This window comes from Bidens hawaiensis, unplaced genomic scaffold (assembly GCF_021521415.1).
Source record: "Bidens hawaiensis isolate Kalapana, Puna unplaced genomic scaffold, B.hawaiensis_p1.1 tig00031535_1, whole genome shotgun sequence".
NCBI classification, from domain to species: Eukaryota; Viridiplantae; Streptophyta; class Magnoliopsida; order Asterales; family Asteraceae; genus Bidens; species Bidens hawaiensis.
In genome coordinates, this window is record NW_027495341.1 from 192252 (window position 1) to 205968 (window position 13717).

Here is a 13717-nt window from a genome sequence, read left to right on the forward strand (position 1 = left end):
GGCCTTTGTACATGCGCTTTTAAAGTGGAGTTTGCATCTTTGCCATAAAACTTCAAACAATGTTTGCATCGAGCTTTTTGGCTACCGTTAGACATTTCGCATAGGTCGAAATGTTGCCAAACATCTTGGTTTCGTTTCGTGGGGATGACCCGAACGACCGTTTCTCCCGTGTTCGAGGCACCCATGTTGACGGATGAAGCAGCACTTTGGGAGGCCATGATAATCGACTACGAAATAAGAGCGTATGGAGTGGTAATGTGGTATAATTGAGCGTGAGATAACAAAATAATCGCGTATGAAATAAACGTTTAGAGCGTTTGGAGTTGTATAATCGAGTGTGATCTAACCAATACCCAACCTAAACTATATATAGATGTTTGTGGGGGTAAAATGGTAAAAAAAAAAAAAAAACGGTCAAAAAAAAAAAAAACGGGCATATAGCCGTTTTTCAACGGTCAAAAACCGGTTTTTCCACAACGGTCAAAAACCGGTTTATAAAAAAACCGGTTAACCGGTTTTTCCATAACCGGTTATTAAAAAAAAACCGGTTTTTTCATTAACCGGTTTGTTAACCGGTTTTGGCTCTAAAACTTGTAACCGAAATACGAACCGGCGGTTTGTAAACCGGTCAAACCGGTTTTCGTAAAAACCGGTTTCCGGTTTAAACCGGCAAACCGGTTCCCAAACCGGTTTTTTTGACCATCTCTAGTTGTCAATAGTGATGATACCGCTCCCTATAACGCGCTATGTAGCGTAGCAGGAGTTCATCGCTATCTCAATAGTGATGATACCGCTCCCTATAACGCGCTATGATACCGTTTTTCAGGCATTTTTTACTATCAATTCAACCTTAAAAACTTGATTTACTGACTGAAAACTCTAATTATTTTTTAAAAATTTCTACTACCTAATTGCTAATTGTTAAACATGAAATAGTGGGCTCTATTTCATCGTTATCGCTACGTAGTGCATAGGTAGGTTGTCGCCATCGATCACTAGTCACTATTGACAGCTATGCTTTGATCAAATATCCCTTTCACAAACAAACCATCTCCACATTCTTCTTTGGAATCAAACCTCTTATTCAATACTTTTGTAGCGCTTCTTCCATGGTGAGAGTTTCTCTTCTGTACATAAAAGTATCAACGAAGTTCTAGTAGTGTTTGTAAAAACCGCGCGTGGGACGGTTCAAAATTCTTAAGAGGAAAAGGTAAACCTATACGCAGGTCAGATATGGGTAAAGTTATGCCATCCTACTAAGTGCAAGTGACGGGTCTACCCGCACAATCACGAAAGAGGAAGCAAAACTTCACACCTATTATCAGCCACGTTCAAAGGTTAACGAGGGGCTCAAGGCCCAGTATCCGGCACACCCACTCAAAGTGCCGGACCTTGGCAATGGCCATGGGGTGCACCTCTGTCAGGTGCACACCGTGCCTCTCCAGGACACGGTACACAAACTTTGTCAACGGAAACCTAAGGTTTCCGTAGACAAAGAATGCAGCATAAACCCCGATCTTGCCACTAGGGGCATCGTACACAGTATGGTGGGGCTCAGGAAACTCAGGCTCGAGAGACTCGAGCATGAACTTCCTGACGATATACTGGTACAGATCGACAGGAAGAGAGCACTGGCATTCGCCAGCAGTCTTCTGATCATCAGCATCGTGAGAAGACATGGTGGAAGAAAGAAGAAATTTCAGAGTAATGCTTTACCGAAAAAGAGAAATTCGCCGGAAATTACTTGAGAAGAAGAGATGAAAGTGAAAAGTGTGAAACACTTTACCGAAGGTCATCAGACGGTCAACGAGGGGCTCAAGGCCCAGTATCCGGCACACCCACTCAAAGTGCCGGACCTTGGCAATGGTGGAAGAAAGAAGAAATTTCAGAGTAATGCTTTACCGAAAAAGAGAAATTCGCCGGAAATTACTTGAGAAGAAGAGATGAAAGTGAAAAGTGTGAATTGCAAATAACCCTCTCCCCCTTTATATAGTAATCGCAATTAATGCGATGAATTTAATACGGAAGAGAGAGAAATCAAAGGTGCAATGAAACTATGACGCGTGGCAAAAGCAAGCTGGCAACATCTGTCACAAGGACGTATGCCAGAGATTTCGCGGCTACGCGCCCGAAATCCCGTGCCCACGCGCCTGAAAAGGCAACTGGAATGACCACATAATGTCATGTCGCCATAACTTCTGGCACGTCCTGACACCGTCAGAAGAAACCGTCACACGACGTTTGAGGTATTGGGTTGTTCTTATCCATCTACCAACTCTTCAAATTTCAAATTTAAAATTTGAAGACAAGATTCAAAAAAAAAAAAAAAAAAAAAAAAAAAAAAAAGCGGGAAAATACCCCTTACCTTGGCAAACAAGTAACCGTAAGACGGATGCGGGTACAGTGTGAAGGCAAAACATTTCACATACCTAGCACCCGCAGGGAATTGAAGCCAAGTAAAACCTTGGCAAACAAGTAACCGTAAGACGGATGCGGGTACAGTGTAAAGGCAAAACCCTTCACATACCTAGCACCCGCAGGGAATTGAAGCCAAGTAAACTTTGGTGAACAAGTAACCGTAAGACGGATGCGGGTACAGTGTAAAGGCAAAACCCTTCACATACCTAGCACCCGCAGGGAATTGAAGCCAAATATTCCTCGGCAACCAAGTAACTATAAGACGGGTGCGGGTACAGTGTAAAGGCAAAACCCTTCACATACCTAGCACCCGCAGGGAATTGACGCCAGGAATACCTTAGAAGTAAAGTAACCGTAAGACGAGCGCTGGTACAGTGTTAAGGCAAAACCCTTCACATACCTAGCGCTCCGCTGGGAATTGAAACCAAGAAGGATCTTCTGGGCAATGCTTGCGGAAACGGAAATAACATCCCCGCATAGCGGGAACGTCGAGAACTACGTTGTTTGAAGCTCTAGGATGGAATTGGTGGTTTTAACATAATTGATCACTATGTTCAAAACCACCAAAACCTCATGGAGAATCTAAACAAGTAGGACTCAACGCTCCCGACTTGCGAGGAGGTTATAGACCTACCCGCATCATACCCAAAGACCAAGCAGGAAACTCGGGCATTTCTGCAAGTGACAAGGACTTCCGCGGGAAGAATCCCCATGGAAAACCTTACAAAAACCCTTTTCAAAACCCTCTGCTTAAGTCCAAAAGTTCACCTCACTTTATTAAACATGCATGAGACGAACATTGGACTGGGGGGACTTGAAGAGGTAGGTCCCAGCAGAGCCCAGTTGGACCCGCAAGACTCACCTTAAACAGGGACGTCTGCGCAAAGACCAACTGGTTCCGCAGAACCAACCATGCTCGGAGACATGACGTCCTTACGCGCAGTATGCAAGCTGGTCCCGCAGGAAATGCCTCCCAATGGTGAAGGACTCCGCCTGTCCCCGCAGCCTCGGATACAAGCCATTAGGGACTGGCCACCCGCGCAGCATGGCTACACGCACAAGGCACTTAACTCTCCCCAGTGTCACCTGAAGGAATGAGCAAAGGCGGGAGGGGGAAAACTCCCGCCTAAATGAGCCAGTCCGTATGATGGAGGATCTTTTGTGTGATACCTGACGAGGTACAGACAAAAGATCTGACCAAGAATGCGACAGCTCACTGACAGCAGCATGGCAGACAGCACGCCACAGCACTGTGACCAATAGCCGCCGCCTACCCACCAACTCCTGCCATACCACGTGCCTAGCCTGTAGTTGGCAGAAGAGGAAGAGTGCACGACACGCCTGCTCTGTGTCAGCCGCTACCTATCCACCACTCACAGGCAGGGCACGTGCATAGGTTACAGTTGGTAGCGTGTTGGGCCGGCTAAACCCCTTGGAAACCTACCTTCGGCTATAAATACCCCAATGGTATGAACATCTTATCTCATCATATTATACCTGATATCTGCTCTAGCAATCTCTTAATATACTTTTATATTTAAAGAGCAATCTAGTCTGATTCTCACGCCGGAGGGTGGTCACAAGGAGGAACCCCCCCCTTCTCAGTGACGAGCTCACGGTGTCTGTTTTGCAGGTTATCAGAAGAACCATCTTCCAAGGGTCTAACCCCTCGTGGGAAACAGCTATCCAACCCCCAGGTTACCAGTAATCTGCCCGGGGTCTGGTTAGTGTTTCTTCACTAACATACTATTTGCATTCAGCACACACCACTTAGAATCTTAACCAGTAAACAATAATTTTGTCAACCCCTTTGCCCCAATCTCCTTCTATAGCCACTCACATATGTCACTAACTATTGAAGCAAGTGGTCTTGTTTGACACATTGCTTTCATCTTTTTCCATGATTCTTTTGTGGGTCATTCTCCATTCACCTTTTTATCTTCCCTCATGTGTTTTGTCTCAGCTTTTTAGCAAAGTCTAGATAAACATAAAACATATATTCCACAAAAGCACAAGAGTATTCTAGCTATGTCATATATGTCTATTCATCTTATTCTTTAGCTAACCCATAAATACGTACTATTGGGATCGGTGTTATTATTACTATTATTATTCCAAGATCTCATTACATTCATGGCTAACTCATTCTTATTCCTTGCATTTTGTTTCTTGTTTCTTCTTGGAACTTGTAACTCATTATTGGATAGAGAAAACGACAAGATTGATCGGCTACCCTGGCAGCCACCAGATGTTGATTTCTCACGATACTCAGGTTATGTTACTGTGAACCAACAAAATGGGAGGGCTCTATTTTATTGGTTGACCGAGTCACCCGCGAATCTTGACCCGAAATCAAGACCACTCTTGCTATGGCTCAATGGCGGTCCCGGTTGTTCTTCTGTTGCTTATGGTGCTGCTGAAGAGATTGGTCCTTTACATATTAATTCTGATGGGAAGACCCTTTTCACAAACCATTATTCTTGGAACAAATGTATGTAATTTATAATATAAAAACATAACTTTTTTTTATGTTGATTTCACTAGTTGTGTGACTGATCTTGATTCATTAACTTGACAGTGGCAAATTTGTTGTTTCTTGAATCACCAGCTGGAGTTGGTTATTCATATTCAAACACCACATCAGATTTGTATACTGTTGGTGATTCAAGAACTGGTAAAGTTTATTAATTTATACAAAAAAGGTTCTAGCTTTTCGATTAGGCTGCATAAAGTTTGTTAATTTATACTTTTTTTCTTCTTTTTTATAGCTGAAGATTCATATGTGTTTCTTGTTAATTGGCTTGAAAGATTCCCTGAATACAAGTATAGAGATTTTTACATTGCTGGAGAAAGTTATGCAGGTTTGGGTTTCGTGTGAATGGGGTCAGGTCAGTTTTGACCCACGAACCCGTTTGGCTAAGCGGGTCGTGTTTGTGCCAACCCGGAAGGTTCAGGGGTTGACCCATTTAAGCTTATTATTATTTTTATTTTTTTAAATGTGTTCTATGTAATAATGTAAATTGGTCTCTATATTTGGGTTGGGTATTTTATGCCAACATTTAAGATGCAATCATTTTGAATACACTTGTATTTTTTTGTTCTATTCTTGTAAATTTAAAGAATTAATATGTGAAAACGCTATAAAAAAACTTTCGGGTCAAACGGGTTGTTAACTTGTTATTGGGTTCACGTGGACACGATTTTCGGGTTTGGATTATGTTTGGGTTAGGGCCGTGTTTTAATGCATATTAAATAATCCAAATTAGGTCATTATGTTGCTCAATTGTCTCAACTTATTTACCAAAGAAACAAAGGAGTGAAGAATCCTGTTATTAACCTCAAGGGCTTCATGGTATAACTATAAACTGAACTACAAATTTATAATAAAAAGCCAACATCCATCATTCATTATAAAATTCAACTTTTACTCATTTCTTTTAGGTGGGAAATGGTGTTACTGATGATTACAATGATTATGTTGGTACATTCGAATACTGGTGGGCCAACGGTTTAATATCAGATTCGACTTATAAATCACTTCAGAAAGAATGTTTGGGAAGTTCCTCTGAGCATCCACCCATTGGATGCATTAAGGCTCTAAGAACTGCTGAAATGGAACAAGGATATATTGACCATTATAGCATATACACAAAGCCCTGTAATTACACCTCATCATTAAAAAAACCGGTTAACCGGTTTTTCCATAACCGGTTATTAAAAAAAACCGGTTTTTCATTAACCGGTTTGTTAACCGGTTTTGGCTCTAAAACTTGTAACCGAAATACGAACCGGCGGTTTGTAAACCGGTCAAACCGGTTTTCAAAAAACCGGTTTTCGTAAAAACCGGTTTCCGGTTTAAACCGGCAAACCGGTTCCCAAACCGGTTTTTTTGACCATCTCTAATTGCAACAACGAGCCAGTGTGAATTCGGCCGGCATTAGCTACGTTTATTACGGTACTGGAATTAAGACAAAAACAAATAAATAAAAATGAGGTGGGCCAATTGGGTGGTGTTGATCGGTAAAACTCGAGTGTTGAGGCAATGAATCTATGCAAATTCGAGCGGTTTCCATCACTTTCGTTCCAGCATCGGAACTCGACACTAGCAACACAAAATCATAAACTTAAATTATTAAGTTAAAAAATTAACATAAAAAAATACAACAATCACATTGCACAATCACTTGGTGTCACATGGAGTGATCGGTGTTGTCACGTTACGCAATACCATACCCAAGCATTGTCGGTCACAAGCGTAAATGCGGTAAGTGGACGCTAATTTTGTCAGTTTCGGTTACATGCGTTATTGTACCGGAAGTAAAACCAAAAATAAAACCAAAAACTTATAATAATTGAGGTTGACTAATGGGTGACACGGTCACTAAAACTCGAGCATTAGTGAAACCCGATCGTTGTCGATCCCGGGCGTTGATGCGATGAGTCTATGCAAATTCGATCGGTTTTCGTCGCGTTCGTTAAGGTATTGGAACTAAAAAAAACAAAATCCTCATTCGGTTGGTTTTTGTTATGTTTGTTATGGTACTGGAACTAGAACAAAATGTGTTGGGTCTACACGAATTCGATTGGTTACTATTACGTTCGTTGCGTATCGAAACTAAAACAAAAAACAAAACAAAACAAAACAAAGTTGGCATTCGGTCGGTTTTCGTTACGCTCGTTATGGACAAGAATTAAAATAAACAAAAAAAAATGCACTGACCAATAAGGTGCCGCAAAGTGACCCAACAGGAGATTTGTAGCACCAAATCTCTTAACTGTTATATATTACTAGCGTTTACCTAGGCGCGTTGCACGGGATAGCTAGTGAAACTCCAACGTTGAAACCCAGGTATTGGTAAAACCCGAGTGCTGGTAAAGCCCGATCGTTACGATGGTGATTCGACACAAATTCAGTCAGTATCGTTTACGTTCGTTATGGTACAGGCACCGTTGGTAAAACTTGAGCGTTAAAACCCAAAAAATAAATTCGCCAAATTAACATATAAAAAGATAAATTATCTAAAAGGACGTTTGCTTGGTCGGTAAACCCAGCGGTATTGAAACCCGGGCATTTTCGGTCCGAAGCATTGAGGCGGTAACTCGACTCAAATTCGGCCAGTTTTTGCTACGTTTGTTACGTTATCTGAGCTAAAAAACGTAAAAAAAATATATAAATTTAGTGGGCCCATTGTCTCAACCCTTCCATTCCAACCACACAATCTTCTATTAAAATCTTATAAATTCTGATTGAAATTGCATATTGAAACCAAGTGTTGTCGGTCCGGAGCATTGAGGCTGTAACTCGACTCAAATTCGGTCAGGTTTCGCTACGTTTGTTATATTATCTGAGCTAAAAACGTAAAAAAATATAAAAATTGAGTGGACCATTGTCTCAACCCTTCCATTCGAACCACACAATCTTCTATTAAAATCTTATAAATTCTGATTGAAATTGCACAAGTTGCCCTACACACACGATAATACATCAATGGAGGCCCTTCACAAGATTTTACTCTTTGGTCTGCTGTTTTGTGTTTTGGCAACCTGTACATTACAGGACACAATGACTGTTGATCAAGTCATTAGAGATGGTGAAACCCTTGTTTCGGCTAATGAAATATTTGAACTAGGGTTTTTTAGTCCCGGAAGTTCCAGAAAGCGGTATTTGGGGATATGGTATAAGAACATATCACCACAAACTGTTGTTTGGGTTGCTAATAGAGAAACACCAATAACAGATTCGTCTGGTGTGTTTAGGCTTGCCACCAACGGTTCCTTACTGGTTATCGCTGGTAGCAGCAAAACCATTTTCTGGTCATCGAACACTAGCCTTGTGTCTCCCACAACCATAAATCCGGTGGCACAACTTTTAGATTCTGGAAATCTGGTTGTGAAGGGAGATAGCAAGGAAAGTTTCATTTGGGAGAGTTTTGATTATCCTGTAGACAATTTTCTTCCCGGTATGAAACTTGGGAAGGACCTAGTCTCCGGAAAGGATAGACGATTCAGGGCATGGAAGAGCAGTGATGATCCATCACCAGGTGAATTTGTAATCTTCATGGATACCAATGGGTTTCCACAAGTGTTTGAAAAACAAGGTTCTGTTCCGCTAACGAGATATGGACCATGGAACGGTATTACGTTCAACGGATTGCCTAATCATTCATCGAGTTCGTTAGTTAATCACAAATTTGTTTTCGATGATAAAGAGGTTTACTACTTGTACACAGTTGTTAACAATTTATTTCTCGCTCGTGGCTACATGGATCCTAAAGGTGACTACTATCGACTGAACTGGGTTGATCGAAAGCAGAAGTGGGACGATTCCTGGCGAGCAGATTTCGATATGTGTACCCAATTTGCGCTATGCGGTCCAAATGGATGGTGCGACTCACACAACTCACCGTCTTGCAGTTGTATGGAAGGGTTCGAACCGCGAAAACCAGATGAATGGAGTGCGTCCGAGTGGTCAAGCGGGTGTCGGCGTTGAACACCTTTAGTTTGCCCAAATGGGGATGGTTTTCTAGTGTTTAAAAACATTAAGCTTCCAGATACTCGGCGTTCATGGTACAATAAGAGCATGACACTTGACGAATGCGCGAGCGTCTGCAAGAGAAATTGCTCCTATACCGCGTACGCGAATATAGAAATCACAAAGGGCGGTAGCGGGTGCTTGCTGTGGTTCCATGATTTAATGGATGTTCGAACAGTTGAAGAAAGCCAAGATCTATACGTAAAAATGGCCCTATCCGACCTAACAAGTAAGCTTATTTTCGTATGGATTTTGCTTTGGGTCTAGTTAAGGATTTCATATATGTATATTTTTAATTTGTTTTCTTCATGATTTTGCTACCGGATTAGTCCAAGAATCTACCTCCAAGCCTAGTTCCAACAAAAGAAGGGAAATAATCATAGCTGCTCTGTCGATCACAGCTAGTTTTATTATGCTGATCTTGATTTTAGCAATCTTGTATGTTTGGAACAAGAATAAAAGAAACCAAGGCAAAACACCAGGTATGCGTACATGTTTACTTCGTTCCAAAAACTGACTTTAATTTGTAAAAACACAAAACTTAATAGCTAGCTAGGTTGAATACTAAAGAGTCTCGGAAGAGAATTTGAAATATGGCCTTTAGTTTTATAATAATTACTTATTAACCATAGCTTCACCCAATGATAATGGAGCGCAACATGCACCCCCATGAATTTTGCATTTTTTTTCTTTTTAATATATATGTGATGCAATTCTGTGCGACCTCAATATATTTTGATAGCAAACCCAATAAAATATTGAAACTGACCCGGTGTAATATTGACGCCAGAACTTAAAAAAAGAAGACAGAATTATAAATTTTGTCCTTTAAAATAAGACGAATTACGGTTCGTGTCATTTTCTTAGTTTCCTTGCAGGCGGTGTATTTTAAACTTTTTTTTCCTACAAGTTTTGTCCTTTACGCTAACTGGGTTAGAAAAAGTCAGTTAAATCCCATCAAGTGAGGCGCATGTGAGGGTAGTTTTGTCCTTTCATATATCTCTGCAACTAAACCCTTTATCAGTCTTCTTCTTACTCCATCTTACTCCGCCGGTAGCGCGGCAATGCTACCGGCAAACCACCACCACAATAAACCACCACAATGTCACCACCAACCAAACACCCACTTGAATTAACCGGTGAATCTTAACTGGGATCATGGAAGCTATCAGCAAAATCAACATTATAATCAAACTATTAGTTGGAATATTGAGCCACTTGTTAACAACCATAGGCCACAACAACTCTACACAGCTGCAATCCCAACATTTTTCAACTTAATTTCTGATATGCAATTGGAGATCATACACACACAAACATATGTTTTGGATTATTATCCCCAAATCAATTGTGCAGTGAATGTGTGATTAGTTGTCCACTGTCTTGCGATGCCGCCTAGGGTTCATAAATGGAACCCAGCAACAACACACAAAAATCGCCCACCGACAAACAATCGCCATCTAACCCACGACCCAGAGACCGTCGTCCGTACTGCCTGCCTCTCCGCCACCGGTTCCATCGCCACCCACGTCACCACTCACCTCTCACAAACCCTAAACTCTAACTGCAATCTCTCCACCACCACTTCACAGATCTGAAAAATCGAAATCGCAGACTGGACGGGTTTCCGGCCACCATTACGGCAGCAGCTACGGCCACCATTACGGCAGTCGGTTTTCCGGCCACCATCGCTATCTCCGGAATCACCATCGATCCCTAGACTCACCATCGCCGTCACAGTCGCCGATATGAGGGTTTCCGGCCACCATTACGGCAGCTTCTACTTCCCTAGAATCACCATCGCCGTCACAGTCGGTTTTTCGACCACCATTACGGCAGCAGCTACGGCGGCTCCGGCGAGGCTGTGGGCGGTAGATTGGTTGGTGAGATTGATGATGGCGAGGTTGTGATTCCGGTGGTGGTGGTGAGTCCGGCGGGGGTGTTTAGGGTGGATTCTGTGATGGGTAATTGGTTGGTGAGATTGATGATGGTGATTGAAGAAGATGTGGTTAGTTGCAGAGATATATGAAAGGACAAAACTACCCTCACATGCGCCTCACGTGATGGGATTTAACTGACTTTTTCTAACCCAGTTAGCGTAAAGGACAAAACTTGTAGAAAAAAAAGTTTAAAGTACACCGCCTGCAAGGAAACTAAGAAAATGACACGAACCGTAATTCGTCTTATTTTAAAGGACAAAATTTGTAATTCTGTCAAAAAAGAATTAAAACTCTCCGTAAAATTAATATTTAGCGATGGACAATTGTTCACAAAGAAATAATATGCTGTATATATTCCATGTTGTGCTACATATATTTATTTACTAGGTTTTATTCTCCGTATTACGGGAGTTGTTATTCACTTTTCGTTTTTAATATTTATTTTTTGGATTTTATTTTTCTTTATTGTAAGAAGGTTAATAATATAATTAGGGTTTAATGATGAGAGGGTTTTACAAATAAATGATGTGTTATAATCCGTTTAAAAGCTATCTGGATTTGGTGTGGATTTGGTGGCCCATGACCCGCTTATTTTTTTTACTATAAAATTGTTTCTTAATTATAAATAATATCTTTTTTTTAATCTTTAGTATATACCTATTTTATAAGATTTTCATATCAGATATTTGGTAAGATTAATTTTAAATTTAATAAAATGTTATAACCCGTTTAAGAGCTATCTGGGTTTGATGAGACCCATGCCCGTGAATTCGGGTCAAATGCATGAAAAACTCCCATTTACAAATAAAACAATCAGATGACTTGAGAAAATTTAGGAAACAACCACACAGCTTTTAAATATTTCTTTTATATATGTTATTGATAGTTCCTTTAAACTGATCCCTCAATAAGATGCAACACATTGCCATGTGGAAGCTTTCAGTTGATTGAAACATTTTATAAATAAAAAAAATAAAGAAGAAGCTAAGGTCAAACTTAATAGTCATGGCGGCTGTTTTCATTATTTTCTCATACAAGTTTTTTGAAATCCACCAACCTATTTTTGCTATTCACGCGATACTAAAGTTTTTATCTTAGTAATATTTCTAATTCATTTAGTTTTTCATTCATTAAGAGAATGTGGAAGAATACATATAGTAATTTGAGATGTTAGCTAATTGTCCTTTAACTTATAGCACTTTCGTTCTTCATGTACGTTTTCAAACCGTTAACGAAGAGTATAGTGTAGAGAGCCAACATGAAGATGATAAAGAGTTGTCATATTTTAGCCTTGCTGAAATAGCAAAGTCTACTAAGGGTTTCTCTAGTGACATGAAACTCGGAGAAGGTGGTTTTGGTCCGGTTTACATGGTAACAATGCTAAACAAATATGTAAGAACTAGAAACAAATATTAGTTCTTTATTGACGGTAATGGCTACCTGGATTGCAATCCGCAGGGTGTGTTGGATGATGGGCGAGAAATAGCAGTAAAGAAGCTGTCAAAAACTTCTCGACAAGGAATTAATGAGTTCAAAAATGAACTTAAGTTTATAGCTAAACTTCAACATCGAAATCTTGTGAAGCTTTTGGGATATAGTAATGAAGGAGATGAAAGCATGTTGATTTACGAGTACATGCCACGTAAAAGCCTCGACTTATTAATTTTTGGTACAACTCTTTTTACATTGCTAATTTTATAAAATTGTGTTTCATGTTTTCATAGTTCTCAACACTATTAATAATTTACATTCCGCAGATAAAGTTAGAAGTTTAACACTACATTGGTCTGATCGTTTTCCGCATCATCCATGGAATTGTAAGAGGTCTCCTTTACCTTCATCATGATTCAAGGTTCAAAATTGTTCATCGAGATCTTAAAGCTAGCAACATTTGTTGGATGCTGACATGAATCCAAAGATATCTGACTTTGGTCTAGCTAGAATGTTTAGAGATCAAGAAAATGAAGCAAACACAAACAGGGTAGTCGGGACTTTGTAAGAATCTATAATCCAAGAAACTTTCGAGAAATGATAAACTTTTAGTTTGGTCATATGTTTAATCAAATCTTTATAAATATTTAGGGGTTATATATCACCAGAGTATGCTGTGGATGGGACTTTTTCTGAGAAATCAGATGTATTTAGTTTTTGGGGTTCTTGTTCTCGAGATAGTAAGTGGGAAGACAAATAGAGGATTCTCTCGTGAGAAGGACGATGATAACCTTCTAACACATGTAAGTTTAATAATACTAATTCCAAAATAAACTTTGGTAGATAAGGAGGATTTTTACTCTAGTTCATTCTTTTTTATTTATTCTAGGCATGGAGATTATATGAAAAAGGCATGGCTCTTGAGTTGCTAAGTGCACATATGCGCGAGTCATGTGTCGAATCTGAAGTACTTTCGTTCAATACATATTGGTCTTTTATGTGTGCAACATCATGCAAAGGACAGACCGACTATGCTATCTGTGGCTTTGATGTTTGATCACGATGGTGCATTGCCTCCACCTAAACAACCTGCATTTTTTGCCGAAGATATTTTGCCTAAACATAATCACGTCTCCATCAATGAGGTAACGATGACAACCCTAGAGCCCCGGTAAACATATATATTTGTGTGTATGCATACGCCTAGGGATATAAATAACTAGTTTGTTCTGCACATATGCTTTTCCAAGTATAATGCACTTTAACTTCGTATTGTAGATTTAAAGAATATATTTGAATGACGCATACAAGATGTAACAAGTGAAATTTAATTTCTATATTTGCGCATGATATCTTACTATACTATTATAGCAGTACAAGTTTTACATATTAATTC

General features: G+C 40.0%; 1 protein-coding gene and 1 pseudogene across 2 annotated transcripts; both read left to right on the forward strand.

The window, feature by feature from the left end:
• Positions 1 to 4551: 4551 nt before the first annotated feature.
• On the forward strand, positions 4552 to 7375 carry LOC143582362 (serine carboxypeptidase-like 27). The gene is made up of 7 exons (XM_077064945.1): positions 4552 to 4909; positions 4997 to 5092; positions 5187 to 5279; positions 5685 to 5770; positions 5860 to 6113; positions 7211 to 7267; positions 7363 to 7375. The coding sequence occupies exons 1-7, from the start codon at positions 4552 to 4554 to the stop codon at positions 7373 to 7375; spliced, it is 957 nt and encodes a 318-aa protein (XP_076921060.1).
• A 439-nt stretch (positions 7376 to 7814) lies between these two features.
• Positions 7815 to 13496, forward strand: LOC143582373 (G-type lectin S-receptor-like serine/threonine-protein kinase At4g27290; annotated as a pseudogene). Its single transcript, XR_013143958.1, has 7 exons — positions 7815 to 9179; positions 9280 to 9432; positions 12101 to 12261; positions 12349 to 12559; positions 12648 to 12885; positions 12973 to 13124; positions 13211 to 13496. The product of XR_013143958.1 is annotated as a G-type lectin S-receptor-like serine/threonine-protein kinase At4g27290 (transcript).
• Positions 13497 to 13717: the final 221 nt, after the last annotated feature.